General features: G+C 45.4%; 1 protein-coding gene across 3 annotated transcripts; it reads right to left on the minus strand.

Moving 5' to 3' along the window:
* Positions 1–7,114: 7,114 nt before the first annotated feature.
* On the minus strand, positions 7,115–14,252 carry CCDC160 (coiled-coil domain containing 160). 3 transcript variants are annotated; one of them, XM_075834381.1, is made up of 3 exons: positions 14,168–14,252; positions 10,838–11,010; positions 7,115–8,651 (listed from the first exon to the last, which is right to left on the minus strand). In XM_075834381.1, the coding sequence occupies exon 3, from the start codon at positions 8,634–8,636 to the stop codon at positions 7,731–7,733; it is 906 nt and encodes a 301-aa protein (XP_075690496.1). In that variant the 5' UTR covers positions 8,637–8,651; positions 10,838–11,010; positions 14,168–14,252; the 3' UTR covers positions 7,115–7,730. The 3 variants fall into 3 exon arrangements, with proteins under 3 accessions (XP_075690496.1, XP_075690497.1, XP_075690495.1); XM_075834382.1 differs by lacking the exon at positions 14,168–14,252 and adding an exon at positions 11,666–11,682; XM_075834380.1 differs by lacking the exon at positions 10,838–11,010 and having other exon boundaries at positions 14,168–14,239.
* Between the last annotated feature and the right edge of the window lie 8,385 nt (positions 14,253–22,637).

A 22,637-nucleotide genomic window follows, 5' to 3' on the forward strand; every position in this document is an offset into this window, starting at 1 on the left:
GTCACTGTCCATGGTGCTGAAAGAGTTAAACTGTTTCAGCACCATGGACAGTGACTTGCGATCCCAAAATACATTAACCTGTAAAAAAAACCCGAAGTTCTAACTTACCGATTACTCCTGTCTCCTTCCTGCAGTCCGACCTCCCGGGATGACACTTCAGTTCAAGTGACAGCTCCAGCCAATCACAGGCCAAGCACAGGCTGCAGCCAATCACAGGCTGCAGCGGTCACTTGGACTGCTGCGTCATCCAGGGAGGTGGGGCCCGATGTCAAGAGAGGCGCGTCACCAAGGACGCGTCACCAAGGCAACGGCCGGGAAGTTCTCGGTAAGTAGGAACTTTATCTTTTTTTTGTACAGGTTTTTCGCTGTTGTGTTCGGCATTCACTGTCGAGGGTGCTGAAAGATTTAGCTCTTTCAGCACCTTGGACAGTGACGGGCGTTGACAAGCCTCATCTCTATGATGCCGGCTGCGCGAAAATCACGCAGCCGCGCATCAGACACGCATGACACACGCAGCTGTCAAATGGTTTTTGCGCTCGCAAAACGCTGCGTTGTTTGCGCGCGCAAAAACGCAACGTTCGTGTGAATCTCCCCTTATTCTGTAGCAAGTCCATGTCAGGCATGGAAGTCACTGAGTCATTGCCAAATTATCCACACAATATTACAACAGCCCACCCCTTCATGACCACACTGCTCACTACAACACACACCCCTTCATGACCACACTGCTCACTCCAACCGTCCACCCCTTCATGACCACACTGCTCACTACAACACACACCCCTTCATGACCACACTGCTCACTACAACCGTCCACCCCTTCATGACCACACTGCTCACTCCAACCGTCCACCCCTTTATGACCACACTGCTCACTCCAACCGTCCACCCCTTCATGACCACACTGCTCACTACAACGTCCACCCCTTCATGACCACACTGCTCACTACAACCGTCCACCCCTTCATCACCACACTGCTCACTACAACCGTCCACCCCTTCATGACCACACTGCTCACTACAACACACACCCCTTCATGACCACACTGCTCACTACAACCGTCCACCCCTTCATGACCACACTGCTCACTCCAACCGTCCACCCCTTCATCACCACGCTGCTCACTACGACCGTCCACCCCTTCATGACCACGCTGCTCACTGCGACCGTCCACCCCTTCATGACCACACTGCTCACTACAACACACACCCCTTCATGACCACACTGCTCACTACAACAGCCCACCCCTTCATGACCACACTGCTCACTCCAACCGTCCACCCCTTCATGACCACACTGCTCACTCCAACCGTCCACCCCTTCATGACCACACTTCTCACTCCAACCGTCCACCCCTTCATGACCACACTGCTCACTCCAACCGTCCACCCCTTCATGACCACACTTCTCACTCCAACCGTCCACCCCTTCATGACCACACTGCTCACTCCAACCGTCCACCCCTTCATGACCACACTGCTCACTCCAACCGTCCACCCCTTCATGACCACACTGCTCACTCCGACCGTCCACCCCTTCATGACCACACTGCTCACTCCGACCGTCCACCCCTTCATGACCACACTGCTCACTCCGACCGTCCACCCCTTCATCACCACACTGCTCACTCCGACCGTCCACCCCTTCATCACCACACTGCTCACTACGACCGTCCACCCCTTCATGACCACACTGCTCACTACGACCGTCCACCCCTTCATGACCACACTGCTCACTACGACCGTCCACCCCTTCATGACCACACTGCTCACTCCAACCGTCCACCCCTTCATGACCACACTGCTCACTCCAACCGTCCACCCCTTCATGACCACACTGCTCACTCCAACCGTCCACCCCTTCATGACCACACTGCTCACTCCAACCGTCCACCCCTTCATGACCACACTGCTCACTCCAACCGTCCACCCCTTCATGACCACACTGCTCACTCCAACCGTCCACCCCTTCATGACCACACTGCTCACTCCAACCGTCCACCCCTTCATGACCACACTGCTCACTCCAACCGTCCACCCCTTCATGACCACACTGCTCACTCCAACCGTCCACCCCTTCATGACCACACTGCTCACTCCAACCGTCCACCCCTTCATGACCACACTGCTCACTCCAACCGTCCACCCCTTCATGACCACACTGCTCACTCCAACCGTCCACCCCTTCATGACCACACTGCTCACTCCAACCGTCCACCCCTTCATGACCACACTGCTCACTCCAACCGTCCACCCCTTCATGACCACACTGCTCACTCCAACCGTCCACCCCTTCATGACCACACTGCTCACTCCAACCGTCCACCCCTTCATGACCACACTGCTCACTCCAACCGTCCACCCCTTCATGACCACACTGCTCACTACAATGTCCACCCCTTCATGACCACACTGCTCACTACAACGTCCACCCCTTCATGACCACACTGCTCACTGCGACCGTCCACCCCTTCATGACCACACTGCTCACTACAACATCCACCCCTTCATGACCACACTGCTCACTACAACGTCCACCCCATCATGACCACACTGCTCACTACAACGTCCACCCCTTCATGACCACACTGCTCACTACATGCGTCCACCTCTTCATGACCACACTGCTCACTACAACGTCCACCCCTTCATGACCACACTGCCCACTATGTGCATCCACCCCTTCATGACCACACTGCTCACTATATGCATCCACCCCTTCATGACCACACTGCTCACTATATGCATCCACCCCTTCATGACCACACTGACTGCTCACTACAACTGTGCACCCCTATTATATATATATATATATATATATATATATAGTATTTATTATACTGTATATATTCCACTGCTGTCTTCTAAAAAGTGACAATTACTAATAGTAGCCATTGTACTTCTCCCAAGTGTTGTCACCCATCTAAAGCCAGTTTCAGAAGAGTGTAATACGAGTGCATGGTTTTCGCCTGTATAGTGATTGCGGATCCCGGCCCATCCGCATGTCTAATGACCCAAACTGATAGCATCATAGCAATCTATAATTCTGGAAGTTCGGGTAATTAAACCTGGGACTGTATTATACTCGTCTGAAAGTGGCCTAACATGGGAGCAGGGAATGTACTGCTGCATAAACTATGTGAATTTCAGACGTTTGGGAAAGCTGTGTGAACAACGCTGTAATGAAACAACTGAGTTATTCAATATCACTTGGAATACATAGACAGGCTCTTGAACATCAAATTCGGGAAATCCGCTCTCCTGTATGCTTTTTTCTTATCATAAAGGAGAATTGGATTTCAACACAAAGGAGAATTTAAACATTCCCTAACGAAATAATAGGGAATAATCCCCTCACTCTTGTGGTAATATCCGATTACAAAATAAAAGATGGATACAGGGGAGGGGTTGATGTTCAATGCACCTAAGCCAATCATCCAAACGTGGAGGAATTACTATAAAAAAAGTCTACCTAGCGCAAACTGTTCCAAGTAACCATGCACGAAAGGCTAGAGACCATCAACAGCCCTATGACAACTCTGGAGGAGTAAGGGTGCTCTTACACATGACGTACTTGTATTGAATTTCCGCAGTGTAAACCTACGGTGCAGAAAACTTTACAATGTGTACCTATGTGAAAAAATACTCCATAAAAGAGAGAAATCTGTCTGCGTTGCAGAATATTTTTCCCAAAGGAAAACATTGTCGTTTTCACAGCGTATTTTTAATACAATGCAAGTACATCATGAGTCAATGCATCCTCACAAGCTTCTGGGGTCAATATAGGAGACACCATATACAACTGTTGCCCAAGTACATCCCCAGTCACAGGTCTAAGGGGAAATGAAAAAAGCCCTGTAAAAAGGTAGTGTTTTCAAATAATAATAATAGTAAATAATAATAATGACATCTAAGCTAGTTTGCCAAAAAGCACATAGAAGACCGAAATTAAGGAAGAAAATGTTCTATCATCTCATGGACGCCAAAATCCCATGGAGTTAGGCAGGAACCACATACCACCAAAGGCACGATATCCACCATAAACAGCGGTCATGTGACGGATGCATACATATTTGCTGAAGCGATTAAGGTTAGGGCTGCACGGCGACTTTGGCCGCAACACAGATCGTGTGGCCAAAGATCGCTGTGTGTCCCTGCGTGCATTGCACGTAATTAAAGTGAATGAGGCCATGTTGCAACCCACAGGTTGCCACGACTGAAACCCAACAGTTGCAAGACAACCAAACCTGCTGGATTTCTTGCGACTGTGGGGTCGCAACGTGGCCACATTGACTTTAATTACAAGCGATGCACGTAAAGGCACAGTGATCTTTGTTTGCTCAACCGATGTCGTGGCCCAAGTGGTCTTGTAGCCCTACCCTTAAACAGAGACCCGCCAGGGACTAGGAGCTTTTGGCACTGGATTTAACAGGGGAGTATGAGCTTTTTTTTTGTCTTTTAAGCCCATATGCAGAGGCCCAAATTTATATTTTTTTAAAGCTAGACATACTCTTTAAATTAGCATTATTTAAAGATAGGTCTATTTAAAATATATGACGGTTAGCTTAGCCTGCTAAGCCTCCAAATCTCATCTGTCCTGAGTTTGGTAGCAATTCAGCTTTGATCGCAGAGTGTGTCTGGTTGCTAGGGACGTGCTGCTTGACAACACTATTGAATAGATTGGGATATGTCTAGCAATTAGTCATTCTAAAATGACACAGAAGTTCAGCTCAAAGCTAAAAGTGATGTTGTGCTGACAGCAGAGGATAGAACATCTTGGCAGTAGTCAGGACTTGCCATCTTAACCTCAGAGATTGTTCAGATTTTCCCATAATTATACTCTTCCCTAAGCCTTTTTTAATGCAATTATTGTCATCAGTAAAACCTCTTTTAGGCCAAGTTCACACCACATTTAATTCTCAGCAAAAAAAACTATAGTCAGATGCTACATGAATGTTAATAAGATTTGCAAAAATCTCTCATGTTTTTTCATTGAAAATGCATTTTTTTTGAACTGCACTTTTTTTGAACCTCAGCATGCTAGAGCCATCATTTGTTTTATCCAGTAATAAAGGAAACCTGACAGAGCAACTACATGTCAATGGGACGAAGAAAAATATAAAGTTCATAATAGATCTGTCTTTTCAGTCATGGATCTGTAATAAAAAATTAACCATGGCGCAAGCCTAAAACAATCCTTACTGTCACAATCCGTGGGTATGTGGACCCACTAGGTCGCACCGCCGTAGCAGAGTAGCAGCCGGTCAAAAAGCCCTATTAAATTAGTACCTTTGATAGTCCAGACAGTAACAGAGGCTCAGCACAGATGAACTTGTAGACACCAGACGTGGTGTATATCAGCAGGCGTGACCGGTGGCACAACACGAATCCAACAGGTTAAGGCACAGGATGCAGGCACCAGGGCACAGGAACAGGATAACACAAGCCTCATGCACACGACCGTAAAAACTCCCGTTATTACGGGTCGTAATTACGACCCGCAATAACGGGCTCATAGACTTCTATTGGCCACGGGTACCTTCCCGTTTTCTTACGGGAAGGTGCCCGTGCCGTTAAAAAAAAAAAAGAACATGTCCTATTTCAGGCCGTAATAACGGCACGTACAGTCCATAGAAGTCTATGGAGCTCCCGTAATGACGGGTGGCTACATGTGTGCACCCGTCATTACGGCAGCGTTGCTAAGCGACGTCAGTAAATAGTCACTGTCCAGTGAGCTGAAAGAGTTAACTGATCGGCAGTAACTCTTTCAGCACTCTGGACAGTGACTACCGATCAGAATAAAGAGCAACCTGTAAAAAATAAAAACGTTCATACTTACCGAGAACTTCCTGCTTCCTCCAGTCCGGTCTCCCGGCCGTTGCCTTGGTGACGCGTCCCTCTCGACATCCGGCCCGACGTCCTGGCCGTCCCTGGATGACGTTTCAGCCCATGTGACCGCTGCAGCCAATCACAGGTCAATCACAGGCTGCAGCGGTCACATGGCCTGCCGCGTCATCCAGGGATGTCGGGCTGGATGTGAAGAGAGGGACGAGTCACCAAGACAACGGCCGGGTAAGTATGAATTTCTTTAACTTTTATTACAGAAAGGGCTGTCCCTTCTCTCTATCCTGCACTGATAGAGAGAAGGGGCTGCCGATTAGTGCAGTGCTATTTTGCCGCCAAAAACGTGCTCGTAAATACGGGTGGAATACGGGCGACACCGGACCCATATTTACGGGCACGGGTCCGTAAATACTGGTGCAAAACGGGTCGAATACGTGTGACACCGGACCCGTATTTACACCAGTATTTACGGGTGGGAAAAAATACGGTCGTGTGCATGAGGCGACCATTTGCGAAGACTAACATGGGTAAACACAGCAACTCTCAGGCAATGAGTGAAAGGGCAGAGCCCTTTTTATAGTCCAGGGTGATCATGGGTTAATTGATGATTATTTTCATGTGCGTGTGCGGGCCCTTTAAGGCCGGGCACGCGCGTTCATGAGCACCCTACGGGACACAGCAGAGCGGAGCAGAAGTGAGCGCTGGCATCTCCTGGGGAGGAGATGCAGGCCAGCGCTCACAGATCCATGGCTGCTGCTGTCGGGGGGTGAGTAATCCCAACGGTCCGCGGCCGTGGATGCTACACTTACAGGTTAGGCTCTAATCACATTGCTTTGTGCCTTGCATTGTAGTTATATGTCAGGAGTATTTTCCAATGTATACTTCCGTTGTGTACGCAATGTATACTTTTTTTTTTTTACTGTATGCCTCTACATGGAATAGCATAGTATACTACGATATTCAATACAGCGAAAAATAATGCAAGTTAACACATACTGGCCCAGGGTACACCAAAATGACACTCTTGGCATACGCCAGGCCAATGGGTCCCGATGATTGTTTCGTGTATGTGCCCCAAGCTTTGAAACGCCAAAAATAGTGATAAAACATAACTTAAATACGCCCTATGTTGGGCCCATATGCTATGATCCTTTACCCATATCTATCAGATTGATGATGTCATTTACACATGCCCAGTGGACATATTTACTGAATAATACACGGAGTTCCGGGTTGCTACATATGACACTATCGCAACTCCATTACATGTCATATTTTTGATAGGTGGATTTATATATTTTATTAGATCAAAGTGTCACTGTATGTTTATTATAATGATTTATGGTATACACTGCTTTTGCTATTTGATATTGCACTTTGAACTTTAACATATGACTTCTGTGATGATGTCACGTTTTAGAATAAATACGAGCGTATTCACTGTGTTTGATGTACTTGTTTTCCGGCCTAGGCAAAAGCCGAAACATTTAATCACTGGAGTAAATACACGTTCTGCTAAAAACTTGAGCCATTTGATGTCCGGTTGCCATTTTTTTTTTCTGTTCGTTGAAGTGGGTGAGAAGGACCAATCCCACCAGATGTCAACCACTATTTGATTTTCTATGGGTGCAGCCTACCAAATTAGCAACAAATCCTGAAGAATCTCATCGACCAATAATGGAGCCCATCAGGTTTATGATATTTTTGACGGTAGGAATAGTGCTGCATACTACAATACGCTTGATGGGAATAAGCAACCGAACAGGAAAAAGCCAGTGTGGACAGAGCCTAATGGATGCAGGGGAAGCAAAAAAATAGTAAATACATAGAACTTATTTTCATTTGGCTACATTTTGCACTACAAACACATACGAAAAAAAAAATAATCACTTCTCATGAATGTAGAGTCTTCTTAAAAAATCCAATTCGGCAACGTCTTGATCACGCTGATGTCTTTCCATCTGTCTCTCTTCTTTAAGAGTATCTTTTTCCCGCAGCAATTTTTTTATTTGTGCATCATACTTAAGTTTTGTCTTTTCTGAAGCAATGATGATTTTAAGTTCCTGTTGCTGCTGTAAAGTATTTAACCCCTGCTCCAAATCTGTATATTGGAGCTGTAGATGGTGAATCTCCTCTCTGGCTTTACTCAAGCTCATTGTAAGTTCCTGCGCCATCACACGTTTTTCATGCATTTCTTTCCTCAGGGCCCGCAGATCTACCTCCTTTTTCTCTCCCTCTTTCTTTAGTTGAATAATCAGGACACTTTTACATACATTCGCTCTTTTTGATGCTGCCAATGCCACTTTCAGAGCCTCCAACTCCCTTTCAGTCTCCTTTTGTTTTGCCTTCAATTCAGATATCTCAAGCTTGCAAGCACTAAGCTGAAGGTTGCAATGAGCCCCCTCAGAATGTTTTTTATTCATTTCAGATCTTAAGAGATTTAATTCCTTCTCGTTCCAAATACAATGACCACTGCTTTTACTGTTTGTAGCAGCATCGTTGTCCGCTTTTTGACAAGACTCACAGGTGGCATGTTGGCCTACGACAGGCTGGTCCGGCATTGAAGACTCTCGGATGATCAATTTAGACAAGAGTTCTCTTTTCTTCTGTTTTTCCTTTTCCTGAAACTCACACACTGCAGCCTTGTAGATTCCTTTCAGCTTTCTCGCTCTTTCCTTTGCCTGTTTTTCCGATATCAGCAGTTGTGGCTCAAAACTTTCATGTAAAAAATCTTCTGCGCTAAAGCGTGGAGAAAACAGCTCTTCAACCCAATGTTTTTTGTTCTTTTCCATCTTTTACCAATCGACCTGTGTATACAGAACAGCAGTTTGAAAGTGTAAAGACTTGAAGGGTATATTGTATTACAACAAGTTTTCTTGTACTTATTTTATACTCTGGGCGAGGAGGGGCATTTAGTTCTGACAGGTGGACTTTTTATTTATTTGTTTCCCATAATGTGGTAAAACTTATTGTAAGGCTGGCTCTAGACAACCATATATGACTGTAGGAACTGGATCCCCGGCAGATCTACTAAACCAAACTTAGATCACCACAAAACCCTATGGTGACCCAAGTACAGTTCATTACAACTGTGGGGGGTCTCGGCAATGCTTCCAATACCAACTAAATATATTGCCTAGTTTTTCGGCCAGATTCAAACGGAATTGAATCAGACAGAAGCTACAGTGGGGCCCCATAGAAGCCTACGGGTGCCCTATTATAGCTCCGTAAACACATAGATTGTACGCTCATGAGCATATCGCCCATTACTGTAGCATAGGAGTACAGACTCTGACCAAGCAAAACAGCAGCTTCAAGGAAAACGTTTGCTGGGAGTCTATGTTCACATGGAGGAATTTTTGCGTCGAAATCTGCTGCAAAATTCCACCTCCAATTAAGTTCAATGGGAGGCAGACACTTCTTTTTCCGGCTAGCTGATTTTTTTCAGCTAGCGGACAAAAGAAGGGTCCTGCCCGATCTTGGGCAGAATCCTCCCATTGAAGTAAATGGAAGTAGGAGTCTTTCTGCTGACGTCAGGAATAACTCTGCGGCGGATTTTGCAACGTGACCCGCCAAGCAAAATCCGCCTTGTGAACATAGCCTAAGGCCTCCTTCACACACAATTTTTCTGGCATTTTAAACTGCATAAAAGACGCCTGAGTAATTAAAATGTAACGTGTTTAAGACGTTTTTAGTGGAGGTTTTAATTAATTGTCATTTTGTACATGCATTTTTTTCTTAAAGTCTAGTAGAGAAGGCTGAAAAACACATATGAAAAAAACAAACACACTAAATATAAAATTTACTCAAAAATGGCGCAAACCGAAACAAAGTTAAATGTAGTGAATTTTATATTTTACTATAAACTTTAAAGTAACATCTGTCCGCACTAAAAAACACAACAAAAAACGCTGCAAAACGCTGTGTGTGTATACAGCTTTAGGCTACATGGTTATTGCGATGCAAGTAGCGTGGGTTGTACCAGAAGATGACTTTATGCAGTCTTTTAAACCAATGAATCTACAAAATATCTCCAAAACCTCTCTCAGATTTGAAATGAATGAAAATATTCATATATTACACGTGCTTCTATTGAGGAGATGTAGTAATATTTCCAAAGTTGCGATATTGCGTTTAAAGTATTATTATGAGGTTGAATTAGTTTTTATGTGTACGTGTGGCCACAAGATCACAAAAAAATCCAACAATGCTCAATATTTTGTGATTTTTTTAACCCATATTCAAATTGCATGTGATCGAAATTCTATGCAATGTCGCAATGCAATCTTAGAAAATCGTATGTAATGAAGGTCCCAGGTCTTCCATCTTTGTGCTCGTATTAAGCCCTGCCAGAAGGATTAAAGCGTACCTAACTTGATATTTTTTTTTCAGAATAAGCTGTCATATGTGTGTACATGAGGAATAACACTATTTCTGGCCATTATAGGTCTTGTATTCTGCATTTTTCAGCAGTTTTCCCCTCTGCAGGCTCTATCTCTAAGGCCCCCTTGCACACGACTGTGCCTGTAACCACGGACGGCCAGCCGCGGACAGCCAACCGCATTTGCGGGCCATGCTCCCATATAAAGTATGGGAGCATGGACAGCCAGCCGCATTTGTGGGCCGTGCTCCCATATAAAGTATGGGAGCACGGTCGGTACAAAGCAAAAGATAGTACATGTCCTATCTTTTGCGGAGCCTTTTGACGGCACGGACACCTTCACGCAAGTAAATTAAATGGGTACATAATTACGGTCCGTAATTACGCATGAATTCTACGGTCCTGTGCATGGGGCTTAAGTCTCTGAGTTTTCTCTGAGTGTTTGGAGCCTAATGGCTATATGTCTCCTATACACAGCACACAGATGAGGAAAATCTTGCTCTTCCATCTCCATTTATCACATATATAACAGCTGCAACATGAAGGAGATTATACAGCAGTAATGAACAGTGTAGCTGAGAATCCAGCACTAGGGTGACATAGAAATCTTACCAGCAGCGTCTGTGTGTCTCTCTCTGCCTCTCACTCAGCTGCCTACTCCCTCCATAGACTTATATGGACAGCTGTAACCTGATCCTTCAGTGAGTTGATAGTCCATCTCGTTTTTAAGAGCGGATTTAGAAGTAAATTCAGTGTGAGTGAACAGTTTGGAGAGAGGAAAGGGCCTGTAAATAGAGCAAGTGGCATTTCTCTCTAATTAGATATATTATGTTTCTTATATTAGTTTGTTAGTGACGATTCAATAGGGAACGGTAAAAATTACAATACACCACAATATTGGCAGTGTATTGTGTAGTCCTCCTGAAGTATTAGCAGTGTATTCTAGTAGCGATCAAGTCAAGACTAAAAAAAAAAAAAATTTTTTTTTTTTGGGAATATCACAGAAAAATGAAGGTAAAAACTTTTTAAATAATTCCCCTAAAGCAATGTAAAAAAAAATATTATAATTTTATAATTATAAACATAATTGGTATTGTTGCATCTATAAAAGTCTGAACCATTCTGATATAACGTTATTCAACCGTTGTGAAAGGGTTCTGCTGTTCTTGACGGAACCAATAGCGCAGTCGACTGTGCTATTGATTCCGTCAAAACGACGGAACCCTGTCACAACGATGACAGACGGAAACCATTAGCTATGTTTCCGTCACCACGGAGTTCAATGGTGAGGGAAACGAAAGCTGAGGTTTCCGTTTGCCTTTCCGCTGAGGGGTTAACCCGACGGAAACCTCAGACGGAACCCCTCAGCAGAAAGCGATGGTGATGTGAACACAGCCTAACAGGGTTCAGTGTTGGAAAGGGGTGCAATGCAAGCTATACCTGAACAGGTAACTAGACAGCCAGAGGGTGAGGGTATGTTCACACGGCCTATTTACGGACGTAAATCGGGCGTTTTTGCCCCGAATTACGCCCGAAAATAGCGCCTCAATAGCGCTGACAAACATCTGCCCATTGAAAGCAATGGGCAGACGTTTGTCTGTTCACACGAGGCGTATATTTACGCGCCGCTGTCAAATGACGGCGCGTAAATAGACGCCCGCGTAGAAGAAGTGACCTGTCACTTCTTTGGCCGTAATTGGAGCCGCTATTCATTGACTCCAATGAATAGCAGCGCTAATTACGGCCGTAATTGACGCGGCGTTCAAGCGCCTGCCGGTACGGCTGAAATTACGGGGATGTTTTCAGGCTGAAACATCCCCGTAATTTCAGCCGTTACGGACCCCCGCCGTGTGAACATACCCTAAACAGAAAGTCCAAAACAGAGCTAGTGGAAAACAGGTACAGCAGAGGTCAGAACCGGCCGGGAGCAGATAATCAAAATCGGTAAACAAAAGGGTTAATGAGAGACAAGCCGAGGTCAGTTTCCAAGAAGTCCAGGGAACAGGGTAAGTGAGAGCTTGATCACCACACCTAAGAAAAAGGAAAATTCACAAGCAAGATGGAGGAGGCCAGGTATAAATACCCCACCCTACACCTGACAGAAAGAAGACAGAGAAGTGAGATAGGTTCAGGAAGTAAACAGAACCCCCCAGAAGCTAGATAAGTAGTCATGGCGACTAACACCTATCTTGGGAAAGCCGTTGACGTCAATGTACATATATGGACAGTGGCGTCAGGGGCCCCCTCTGACCCCCCCCCCTGTAGATAGCATCCTCCATCTAGATAGCACCCCCCTCCAGATAGCACCCCCCCCCCCAGTACACCTCCCTCTGTAGATAGCACCACTGCAGCTCCCTGTAGGAGCAGAATCCCCGGCGGCCAGACCCCGCTCTGGCCAGGGATTCCGCTCCTAGAGAAGCCCCCGGCGTCACTATCCATATATGGACAGTGACGTCAAGGGGTTATCCCTGGAGCGGAATCCCCGGCCAGTGTGCTGCTAACACTCTGGCCGGGGATTCGCCAGCTGGAGAAGTCCCTGGCGTCACTATCCATATATGGACAGAGACGTCAGGGGCTCATTCTATGAGCGGAATCCCCAGCCAGAGGGATTCCGCTCCTACAGGGAGGTACAGTGGCGCTACCTACAGGGGAGGGTGGTGCGATCTACAAGGTGAGGTGATATCTACAGGTGGTGCGGCACTATCTACATGGGAATTGTTGCACTATATGGGGGTGTGGCCCTATCTACAGGGGACACTGTGGCACAACCTACATAGGCACTTTGGCACTATGTGGGACCTGGCACTTTGTATGTGGGCACTATCAATTTATATGTGGCACTATCTACAATGGGAAATGTGGCACTATGTGGGCACTGGCACTTTATATGTCAGCTGCGTGGTACTATGTGGGCACTGTCTATAGTGGCCACTGTGGCACTATATATGTGGGCACTGTTACTTTATATGTGAGCACTGTGGTGTTTTCAGGGGGTTGGGACAAAAAACCCTGACAAATAAAGTCCATCCTTTTTTTTTTTAATGGCCATGAAAAACGACTATTAAAGAAGGACAGACGGACTAGAAATGGATGAAAATTTGGAGACACTGATGCAAAATAACCATGAAAAATTGACTGTTTTTAATGGCCATTTTTTTCACTGGTGTGTGAATGTAGCCTAAGAAAAAGACTAGCTGCAGGAAAAGTGATAAAGTATCAATCCAAACACAATTCCCCGCCACCCCAGCACCAGTGGTCCCTGCAGGTCTTTGTTTACTTGTCCTGCCGTCTATAGACGTGATCGCTGAAGCCAATCACGATTTGCATAGTGAGGCAAAAGCATTTACATTTACGAGATTTTCCACACACCTGCAAGGCAAATCTGCTAAGCAAGGATACAGAAGTGAGAGATGCATCACTGCATACATAGCTATATGTGCCAGTCAGGAGTGTGGGAAAGTTGGGTGACAATTCCTTTGAGCGCTGTAATGAACAACAGCAAGGAAAGAATCACATATAACTATAGCCTGTTGGTGAGGGATACGGCATCAGTCACCCATGCTCTCAGTTTAACGGATATGTCATTAATTCTCATGACCCATCTGTTAAACGGATACCATTATAGTCTACGGGTAATGTATACATTAGGAGCTTTTCCAGGCGTATACCTCAAACGCAGACAATAAACAGAATGTGAACATTTTTCATAAACAGAAACATGAATTATTAACATGGATGTCACATATAACAATGCACACCATGTATTATACCTTGTACTATTGCTTACAACTGCTGATTGTTGGTGGTGGGGGGAGGGGTATCTGTCCCTCACTGTTTGCACCTGTTGTATCTACACATAAGAGCTACCTCATCCACATACAGTGCATTCTGTTAATTTATGGTACAGACACTGGATTATTATACAGTAATAAAGCCACAAACCTCTCACCCTCCTGCCCAGCCTGAAACACTGCACCTCTCCAGGACTCCGCAGCAGAGATTTAAACCTGCGCATGAGCAGTGAACACTTCTATACAGGAAGTAGCTTTTGCAGCACCCACCCATAGCAACCAGAAACAAACTGCCGGGCCCCAGCCTAGAGACCAGCAAGCATGTGATTGCACTAGCCAATCAGCTTTAGAGATAGATATTTCAAGTCCTAGTACCGGGGACTATGAAAACATCACATGAGTAAGGTCACATGGGTTCTAGCTATAGAGCTGAATGAGAACCCCTGGGAGATGTTTGTGTCTGAGAACAGAGACTGTTTGTTTCTTTTACAGTAAATAAGAAACATTATCATAAAGAAAATGTTTTCGTATTTTTAGTCAGCTGTGCATATACAGCAATAGTAACAGTGTGGAGCAGATTTAGCACAACTCCCAACTTTCAAGTATCACAAAGAGGGATAACCGATGCGGCGCACGCCTCTGATCCTAACCAATTCCGCCCATACACACCCAGTTCAGCCCACCCAGTATCATGATCCCATAGCGCTTCCCACACAGTATAATACCAAATAGCTGCCCCATACAGCATAATGCCCTCTAGCTGCCATCATACAGTATACTGTCCCATAGATTTACCCATACAGTATAAAACCAATGCAGATTCTCCCATGCAGTATAATGCCCATACAGATGCCCTCATGCAGTATAATGCCCAAATTCACACATACAGCATAATGCCCCATAGATGCCCCCATACAGTAAAATGCCCCTAGTGCCAGTGCCCTTGTAGATAGTGACGTTAGCGGCTACTCCTTGAGCGGAATCCCCGTTGCTGACTCTGGCCGGGGATTCCGCTCCAGGAGGAGCCCCTGACGTCAATGTCCATATATAGGGGCGGAATCCCCGGCCAGATCATCAGCAATGGCGATTTCGCTAAAGGAGTAGCCACTAATTCTGAAGCAGGAAACCATCAGGTCCCTGCTTCAGAATCAGTTCAGAGCGGAGGAGCAGAGGGAGCCCCTCTGCTCGCCGAGGACTTCCCCGGCACAGTGCTACTTTAAGCGCTGTGCTCGGGGAAGCCCTTGACGTTACTATCCATATATGGACAGTGACGTCAGTGGCTACTCCTTGAGTGGAATCCCCGTTGCTGATGATCTGGCCGGGTCACTGTCCATATATTGTGGCTACCATATATGGACAGTGACATCAAGCATTTCCCCGAGCACAGCGATTAAAGTAGAGCTGTGCCCGGGGAGTCCTCGGCAAGTGGAGGAGCTCCCTCTGCTCCTCTGCTCTGAAGTAATTCTGAAGTATGGAGCTGACTGTTCCCTGCTTCAGAATTAGGTTCAACTGTATCTGCGTCCTGAGGACGCAAATACAGTTGACAGCGGGACATACCCTCGGCCGCCTGGGACAGCGAGACACCGCCCGGAATCCTGGACTGTCCCGCTGAATCCGGGACGGTTGGGAGGTTATGAACAGTGAAATTCCGAACATACATCCGAACCGTCCCGGATTCAGCTGGACAGTTAATTCCTTTAATCCAGTATCCAATAATCCAAAAAGTAAATCTAGAAACTTGTTTCTAGTTATAACAACATAAATTAAAACAAAGGTCTGTGATCTTTATATTTATGAAGGCCCCTTGAAACAGCGGGGTCTCGGACTCCACGATCAGATATTGATGGCCATCAATTTTATGTCACCAGACAACCACTTTAACCCTCCAGTCAAAATTCAACATTTTACTAAACATGGCAAATATTTAGTCAACACACCGGGTGCCCTCCACAATAACAATCCTGCCGTCGTTCGTGTGTTCTGGTCTCCCATTTTAATCTTTGCAAATTGGCGCCACAGTCTCAGACTTCCCTATGTAGAGCGTTCTTAGTTATCTGAGACATGCCCCCTCACTTTACTGCCCTCCGATGGACAAGCACTGATGACTCAGTGACGATGACTCAGACTTCTAAAGAACGCTCTACATAGGAAGTCTAAGTTTTTTGGCACTGCTTTTGACGCGGAAACCGTGTCGGAATCAGCGCCAACAAATGTCCGAAAACACCTCCCTCTGATTTCAATGGGAAGCGGAGACGTTTTTTTTTCCAGGGCGACTTTTTGCTATCCATGAAAAAACAAACAAACGGCATGTCCTTTCTTGCCACCGCTCCGCCTCTGACCTTCCATTGAAATCAATGGGAGGCAAAAAAAGCAGTTTTATCTGCATTTTTTGCCGGCGCTCTACAATGGACGTGAGCAAAAATGCTGTGAAAGACGCGGCGAAAGCCGCGGCAAAAAAAATCAGGCAGTTTAAAATCTGCCTCAAAGTTCCTAAAGGAATTTTGAGACAGATTTTATTTCTGCCTGCAAAATACTCCATGTGATCTAGGCATAAGATTGTGGCTGCCATGTTGCAAGGATGCAAACGGCGACCAGAACGCATGAACAGCGACAGCATTGTTAATGAGGAGGGCACTAGGTATGTTGATTATATGTTTGCCATGTATAGTCAACTTTTTAATTTTGACTAGAAACGCAGGAGATCCGGGTTATTGCTGCCATAATACAGACACTAAAACGCACCTATATTATGGCCATCTAAAAGCAGCCTTAGGGCGGGTTCACACATGGCGGAATTCCACTTAAATTCCGCTGCGGACACTCCGCAGCGTTAATCCGCAGCGGAGCCGTTTCTCCATTGACTTTCACTTTAAATTAGCAGTGTTCGTTTACACGATGCGTACAATTCCGCTGCGGAGCATAGGCTGCGGAGCGGAATTTGGTGTCCGCAGCATGCTCTGTCTGTTGCGGAGCAGTGGCGGACTCATGGCGGAATTTCTCCATTGACTTCAATGGAGATTCAAAGTTCCGCAATGAAGTCCGCAGCTGTCATGCACATGTCATGTGTGCTGCGGATACGTCTTGCTTTTTTAACTTGACATTTCTTCATTCTGGCTGGACCTATGTATTTCTAGGTCTACAGCCAGACTGAGGAAGTCAATGGGGCTCCCGTAATGACGGGAGCGTTGCTAGGAGACGTCTGTAAATAGTCACTGTCCAGGGTGCTGAAAGAGTTAAGCGATCGGCAGTAACTGTTTCTGCACCCGGGACAGTGACTACCGATCCCAATATACATGTATCTGTAAAAAAACATATAAGTTCATACTTACCGAGAACTCCCTGCGTCTGTCTCCAGTCCGGCCTCCCAGGATGACGTTTCAGTGTAAGTGACGGCTGCAGCCAATCACAGGCAAAGCACAGGCTGCAGCGGTCACATGGACTGGCGCGTCATCCAGGGAGGTCGGGCTGGATGCCGAAAGAGGGACGCGTCACCAAGACAACGGCCGGTAAGTATGAAAATCGTTTCCTTTCACTAAGGAAAGTGCTGTCCCTTCTCTCTATCCTGCACTGATAGGGAGAAGGGAAGCACTTTTCCCGCAGTCTGCAGCAGCTAGTCCGCATCAATGTACTGCACATTTTGTGCAGATCCGCTGCAGAATCTGCAACGCAGATTCTGTGCGGCATCGATGCGGACAGTTGCGGAGGAATTCCGCCATGTGTGGTCATGCCCTTATGGGGGAACTCTGGCTGTCATTATGGGTGTGTGGCTTATATTTAGGGAAACCAATCTTTTGCATTGTTATTGTTCTGTAAAACTGAAATACAGTAAAGGAGGTTTGCTGCTGAATTAGTCATCCTTATGAAAAAAAGGTCCAAAGCCAAAATGTCACTTCATAGGAACATGGTCCATGCAGTGATAATAAATGTATGGACTATCCAAAACAGGTCCCCTCTGCTGCATCTTCTATGCACAGCTGCCATATCTGATCTCTACTTCTCCAGTGTAACCCAAGCTGAAGCTAATGGGATGAGCAGATGTCCCAACCAGATGTGACTGCTAATGCTCTCATATGACCAATGGTCATATCAATTTTGCGGGCCTCTGATGTCCAGATACGGGCTTTAAGGGTTTTTTCAGGAATTTATAGATTTTTTTCTATTTTATATGTAAATATGAAGTCATGTGACCCCTCTCATCCAGCTGGACATCCATATCCTTCATTCTGGGGTCACATCAGCAGTCATGTGACTGCATCATAATTTGTCCATACTGATGTCAAGTGCTGGAGTCATGTACGTTTGTTTATACTGGCGTCACGTGTAGCGGTTACATGACTGTCATGTGGCCACATCATCCTGTATATCTAGTGCTGTGCATGTACGGTACTATAACTATTATTTAATGTTTAATAGATAATTGACCTCTTGGATGATTCAGTCACATGTTTACGCTGTTATTGACCCAGAAAATCCCTTTAGAAATTAGATATATCTATTTATTTTATTTAGCGTTGCCTGTTGGCAATAGTACTGATTATTTATGCTGAATCTTTTAAATTTGAATTTTCAAAATTATCTTCTTGTTTTTTGGCCTATATAAAAGTACTAGAGGGTTGTTCTATAACGTATTAATGGCTCCTAATAACCTTACATTTGTTAATGTGAGCTGTATAAAAATAGTTTAGGTCTTGGCTACAGTGATGAAATCTGTTTATGATTTGGGCCTGTGATTCATGTTTCTGTGGAATATGTTACGTGGTCACTGTTTTGTGCTTCCACATTATTCCATCGAAACAGGGATTCAGTGACCTCTAGTGGCAAAATCTGGCAATGAACAGTTGTGTTTAGAGCAGTGATTCTTAACTTTTCAGTATTGGGCAACCCCTGAAAAAATGTTTCTCGGCGAACACAAAAATAAAAAAAGGCTTAAAATAAGTCATACACAAGTACTTATAAATCACTGCACCAAAAATTGTTTCTATTTTTAAACAGATTAATACATTTACCAAACCCCTAAATTAATTAGGAGCCAGACAAGACACCTGAATTCATTCAGACCCCAGAATAGACTCCTAAATTAAATTCAGACCCCAAACCAGACCCCTAATTTAATACCAGGCCAGCCCCTATAATTAATTCAGACCCCAGACTCCTAAATTAGACCCAATTTAGACCCGGGTTTTAGGACTTAGTGTCTTGGGCAGTGGTAGTTCCCCCACTGACATGGGTAGACCGGTCAACATAGATGTATTAGAGGAGACAATTCCTTTCTCCATTGCCTCCATGATGGCAGGTCTGGGGAGTCCAGATAACTGGTGCTGATTATTGTAGAACTCCTGTTGTGAAGCGACGGAACCCACCTTGTCTAATTGACAGGTCATGAAAGTAAAAAAATTGTTGTTGCGGTACAATTTTTTTAAAATGTCCTATATATTTAAACACTGACTGATAGACACTGCACCTTTTACATTTCAAGTTAAAGTTTTATGTAACCCCTTGGAACTGACTGACATAAATGTACAAGATATAGAGAAAGAGGCAGCACAGTAGAACAAAAACCTCCAGGGTATCCGGGTGCAGGCCTCTAGAGATCCGACTTGTAAATCCCCGATGGTGTACAAGATATAGAGAAAGAGGCAGCACTCCACAGGTCAAAAATAGAATAAGTTTATTCACCCATCAGTGAAAAAGATACGTTTCAGCTGCTCAATGCAGCCTTTATCAAGCACTGAGCAGCTGAAACGTTGTATCTTTTTCACTGATGGGTGAATAAACTTATTCTATGTGGAGTGTTGCCTCTTTCTCTATATCTTGTACACCATTGGGAATTTACAAGTCGGATCCCTGGGGGAATGCACCCGGATACCCTGGAGGTTTTTGTTCCACTGTGCTGCCCATATCTCTCTTTGGATGACATAAATGTACAGCGCTGGATGCTAGTACTAGAGTGAGCATGGCGATGTGGTTTGGGGGGCAAAGCAATAGTGGGAGTGGCTGTGGTTAACACCGCAATTATGGCTTTTCAAGGGAGGGATGCTCTCTTTGTTCCCTGATCTTCAGCCCTGGGGAAAGTGATTGCCTGGGCTAATGGTTTTATGGGACAGTTCTGAACCAAACAAAGGCCCCTCAGGCATTCCTGAGATAATCCCTGGTAAAGTAGTTTTGCACAGGCAGATATTCGCCTGTGTTCTACCACCTTTAACAAGCGCCGATCGACAATACAGCTGGTTGATCAGAGCGCATTTGCTCCATTTAAATGAGGGAACGATCAGAAGTATGGAGACGAATGATCGTTACTTCAATCACTCATCCCCATTTATTTGCATCTTGTCTGCAGCACCTACCCCCTACCCAGGGGGTTGTGCTTCCCCAAGCGACCATATCCATGGCCGAATAAAAGATACAATCAGCTGACAAAAAAGTGTCTGGTCGTTCATCGGCTGATTACTGTCCGGTCTACACAGGGCAATGATCGGGAATGAGCGTTCGTGCAAACGCTTGTTCACCCCATCATTGGCTGTGTAAAAGGAGCATTTAGGTATGCGCTTACATGCCCAGACAGTAATGCTTTAGAAAACATAAGTATTCCAATGCATTATTGGTTTGAAAAGCAAAAGTCCCCTTGTAAGACAACAAAAAACATGCACAAGAAAAATAAAGAATAAACATATACAAAAGTATAAAAACATAAAAAGATCCTTTACATTATATATCCCATTTTTACAACCAGTAAAATAATTTGAAAGATAAATGAATATAAATGAAATGCTAATTTTTTTGTACCAAAATATGATACAAAAAAATATACTTGAAACACAAAAACAAGACCTCACACAGCAACATCATCTTAAAATTAAAAAAGTTATGGCTCTTGGACTACAGAAGGGAAAAATACTATGCGTCCTCTAGGCTAAATTGAGCCTAGTCCGTAAAGGATTAAAGAAACAAATGAAAACATTTTGTTGCATATACATTTTAACCCATTGAGAATTTGTTGTAGATTTTCAGATTCTGCACCGAACATCTGCAACAACAAATAGTACAATACATCTAAATGGCGTTTACAAAACCCCATTCACACGTGATAGAACATACAGGGGCAGACAGACCATTTGGGCATAAGGACAATGCTCAAGAGCCCATGTTCTGAGGGGACCCCTGACCCCTTAAGGTCCTTTTACAGGTGCTCGTTTGCTCCAGTCACAAGGAGCTACGATCAGTAATATTTCTAAAAAAAAAAAGAAGATATTCCTCAGCACATCCACAATGCTTAATATAAAAAGAGCTTTATTTGGTCATCTTTAAAAGTCCATAGAGGACACAGGCAAGTCGTGTTACCGCTAATCATATCCATCGGCGCTTGTTTGCTCCAGTCACAAGAAGCTATGATCAGTAATGTATGGGAACGAGTGATCGTTACTACGATCGTTCGTCCCAATACATTTCCATCATGTCGGCCTCACATATCCCTGTTTACACAGTTGCTGCCGACTAGTGATCATTTTATTGGCCGCATAAACTAGCCGATCAGCTGATGAACAAGCGTTTACATGTTCATCGTCTGATAGTTACTCTGTTTACACAGGGCAATGATCGGTAACTAGAAATCATATAAACACTTGTTTGCCCAATCCTTGGCATGTGCAAAAGGGCCTTTGGTCATTCAAACAGTTATTACATCAACACTTAGGCGGGATTCACACGACCGGGTCCCGCCCAAGCCGAGTGTCGGCCGGTAAAATTGGCCATTTTGCCCGGCCGGTTTGCATAAAGTTTTGCATCCGTTCCGGGCCGGGCAGATCAGGACAGTGACATCAGCGGCAACTCCAGAAGGGGAATCCCCATGTGTTCGGGGATTCCGCTTCAGGAGTTTCCCCTGATGTCACTGCCCAGATATGGACAGAGACATCAAGCGCTCTGTCCAGGAGCGGAATCCCCGAAAACACTGGGATTCCGCTCCTTCAAGGAGCTAAAGTGGGGCTAGCACATAGCAGAGCGGGGAGATACCTCCCTGCTCTGCTATAGTGGCGTCGCTACAGTAGTAGCAGCCGCAGCAGCAGCAGCTACTAGCGGCGCCATGGAAGGTGTCGCCGGGCCAGGGCGCTTTTAAAACAAGCAGGGGAAGGGAGCCAGCGCAGCGCTCCTTTCACCTGCTGTACAACCGGCCCTGCCACACAGTGTAGCGTACAGCCATTCGTCCGAATGGCATCAACTCCTCCTCCTCACATGCACTCTGCGCTGTGAGGAGGAGGAGATAGAGCGCAAGCGACGGAAAACCCGGCCATCACTCGGGACACATTCCGGTGATGGCCATGTATTACCCGGCCCCATAGACTTCTATGGGAGCCAGGCGGCCGGGTACCCGGCCGAAAATAGAGCATGTCCTATTTTTTTTCCCGGCCGTCAAAAAATCGGTCGTGTGAATAGCCCCATTAGGGGTCTATTATTCCTAATGCAACCGGGTGCCGGCCGATTTATGAACGGCCGGCACCCGGCCGGGAAACCCTGTCGTGTGAATGAGGCCTTAGGGCTCATTCAGACGAACGTGAATAACGTCCGTGTGCTGCGCAGGGAAATCACGAGCAGCACACGGACCCATTGATTTCAATGGGGCCGTTCAC

The sequence above is a fragment of the Rhinoderma darwinii genome, chromosome 8 (genome assembly GCF_050947455.1).
Source record: "Rhinoderma darwinii isolate aRhiDar2 chromosome 8, aRhiDar2.hap1, whole genome shotgun sequence".
Taxonomy (NCBI): Eukaryota; Metazoa; Chordata; class Amphibia; order Anura; family Rhinodermatidae; genus Rhinoderma; species Rhinoderma darwinii.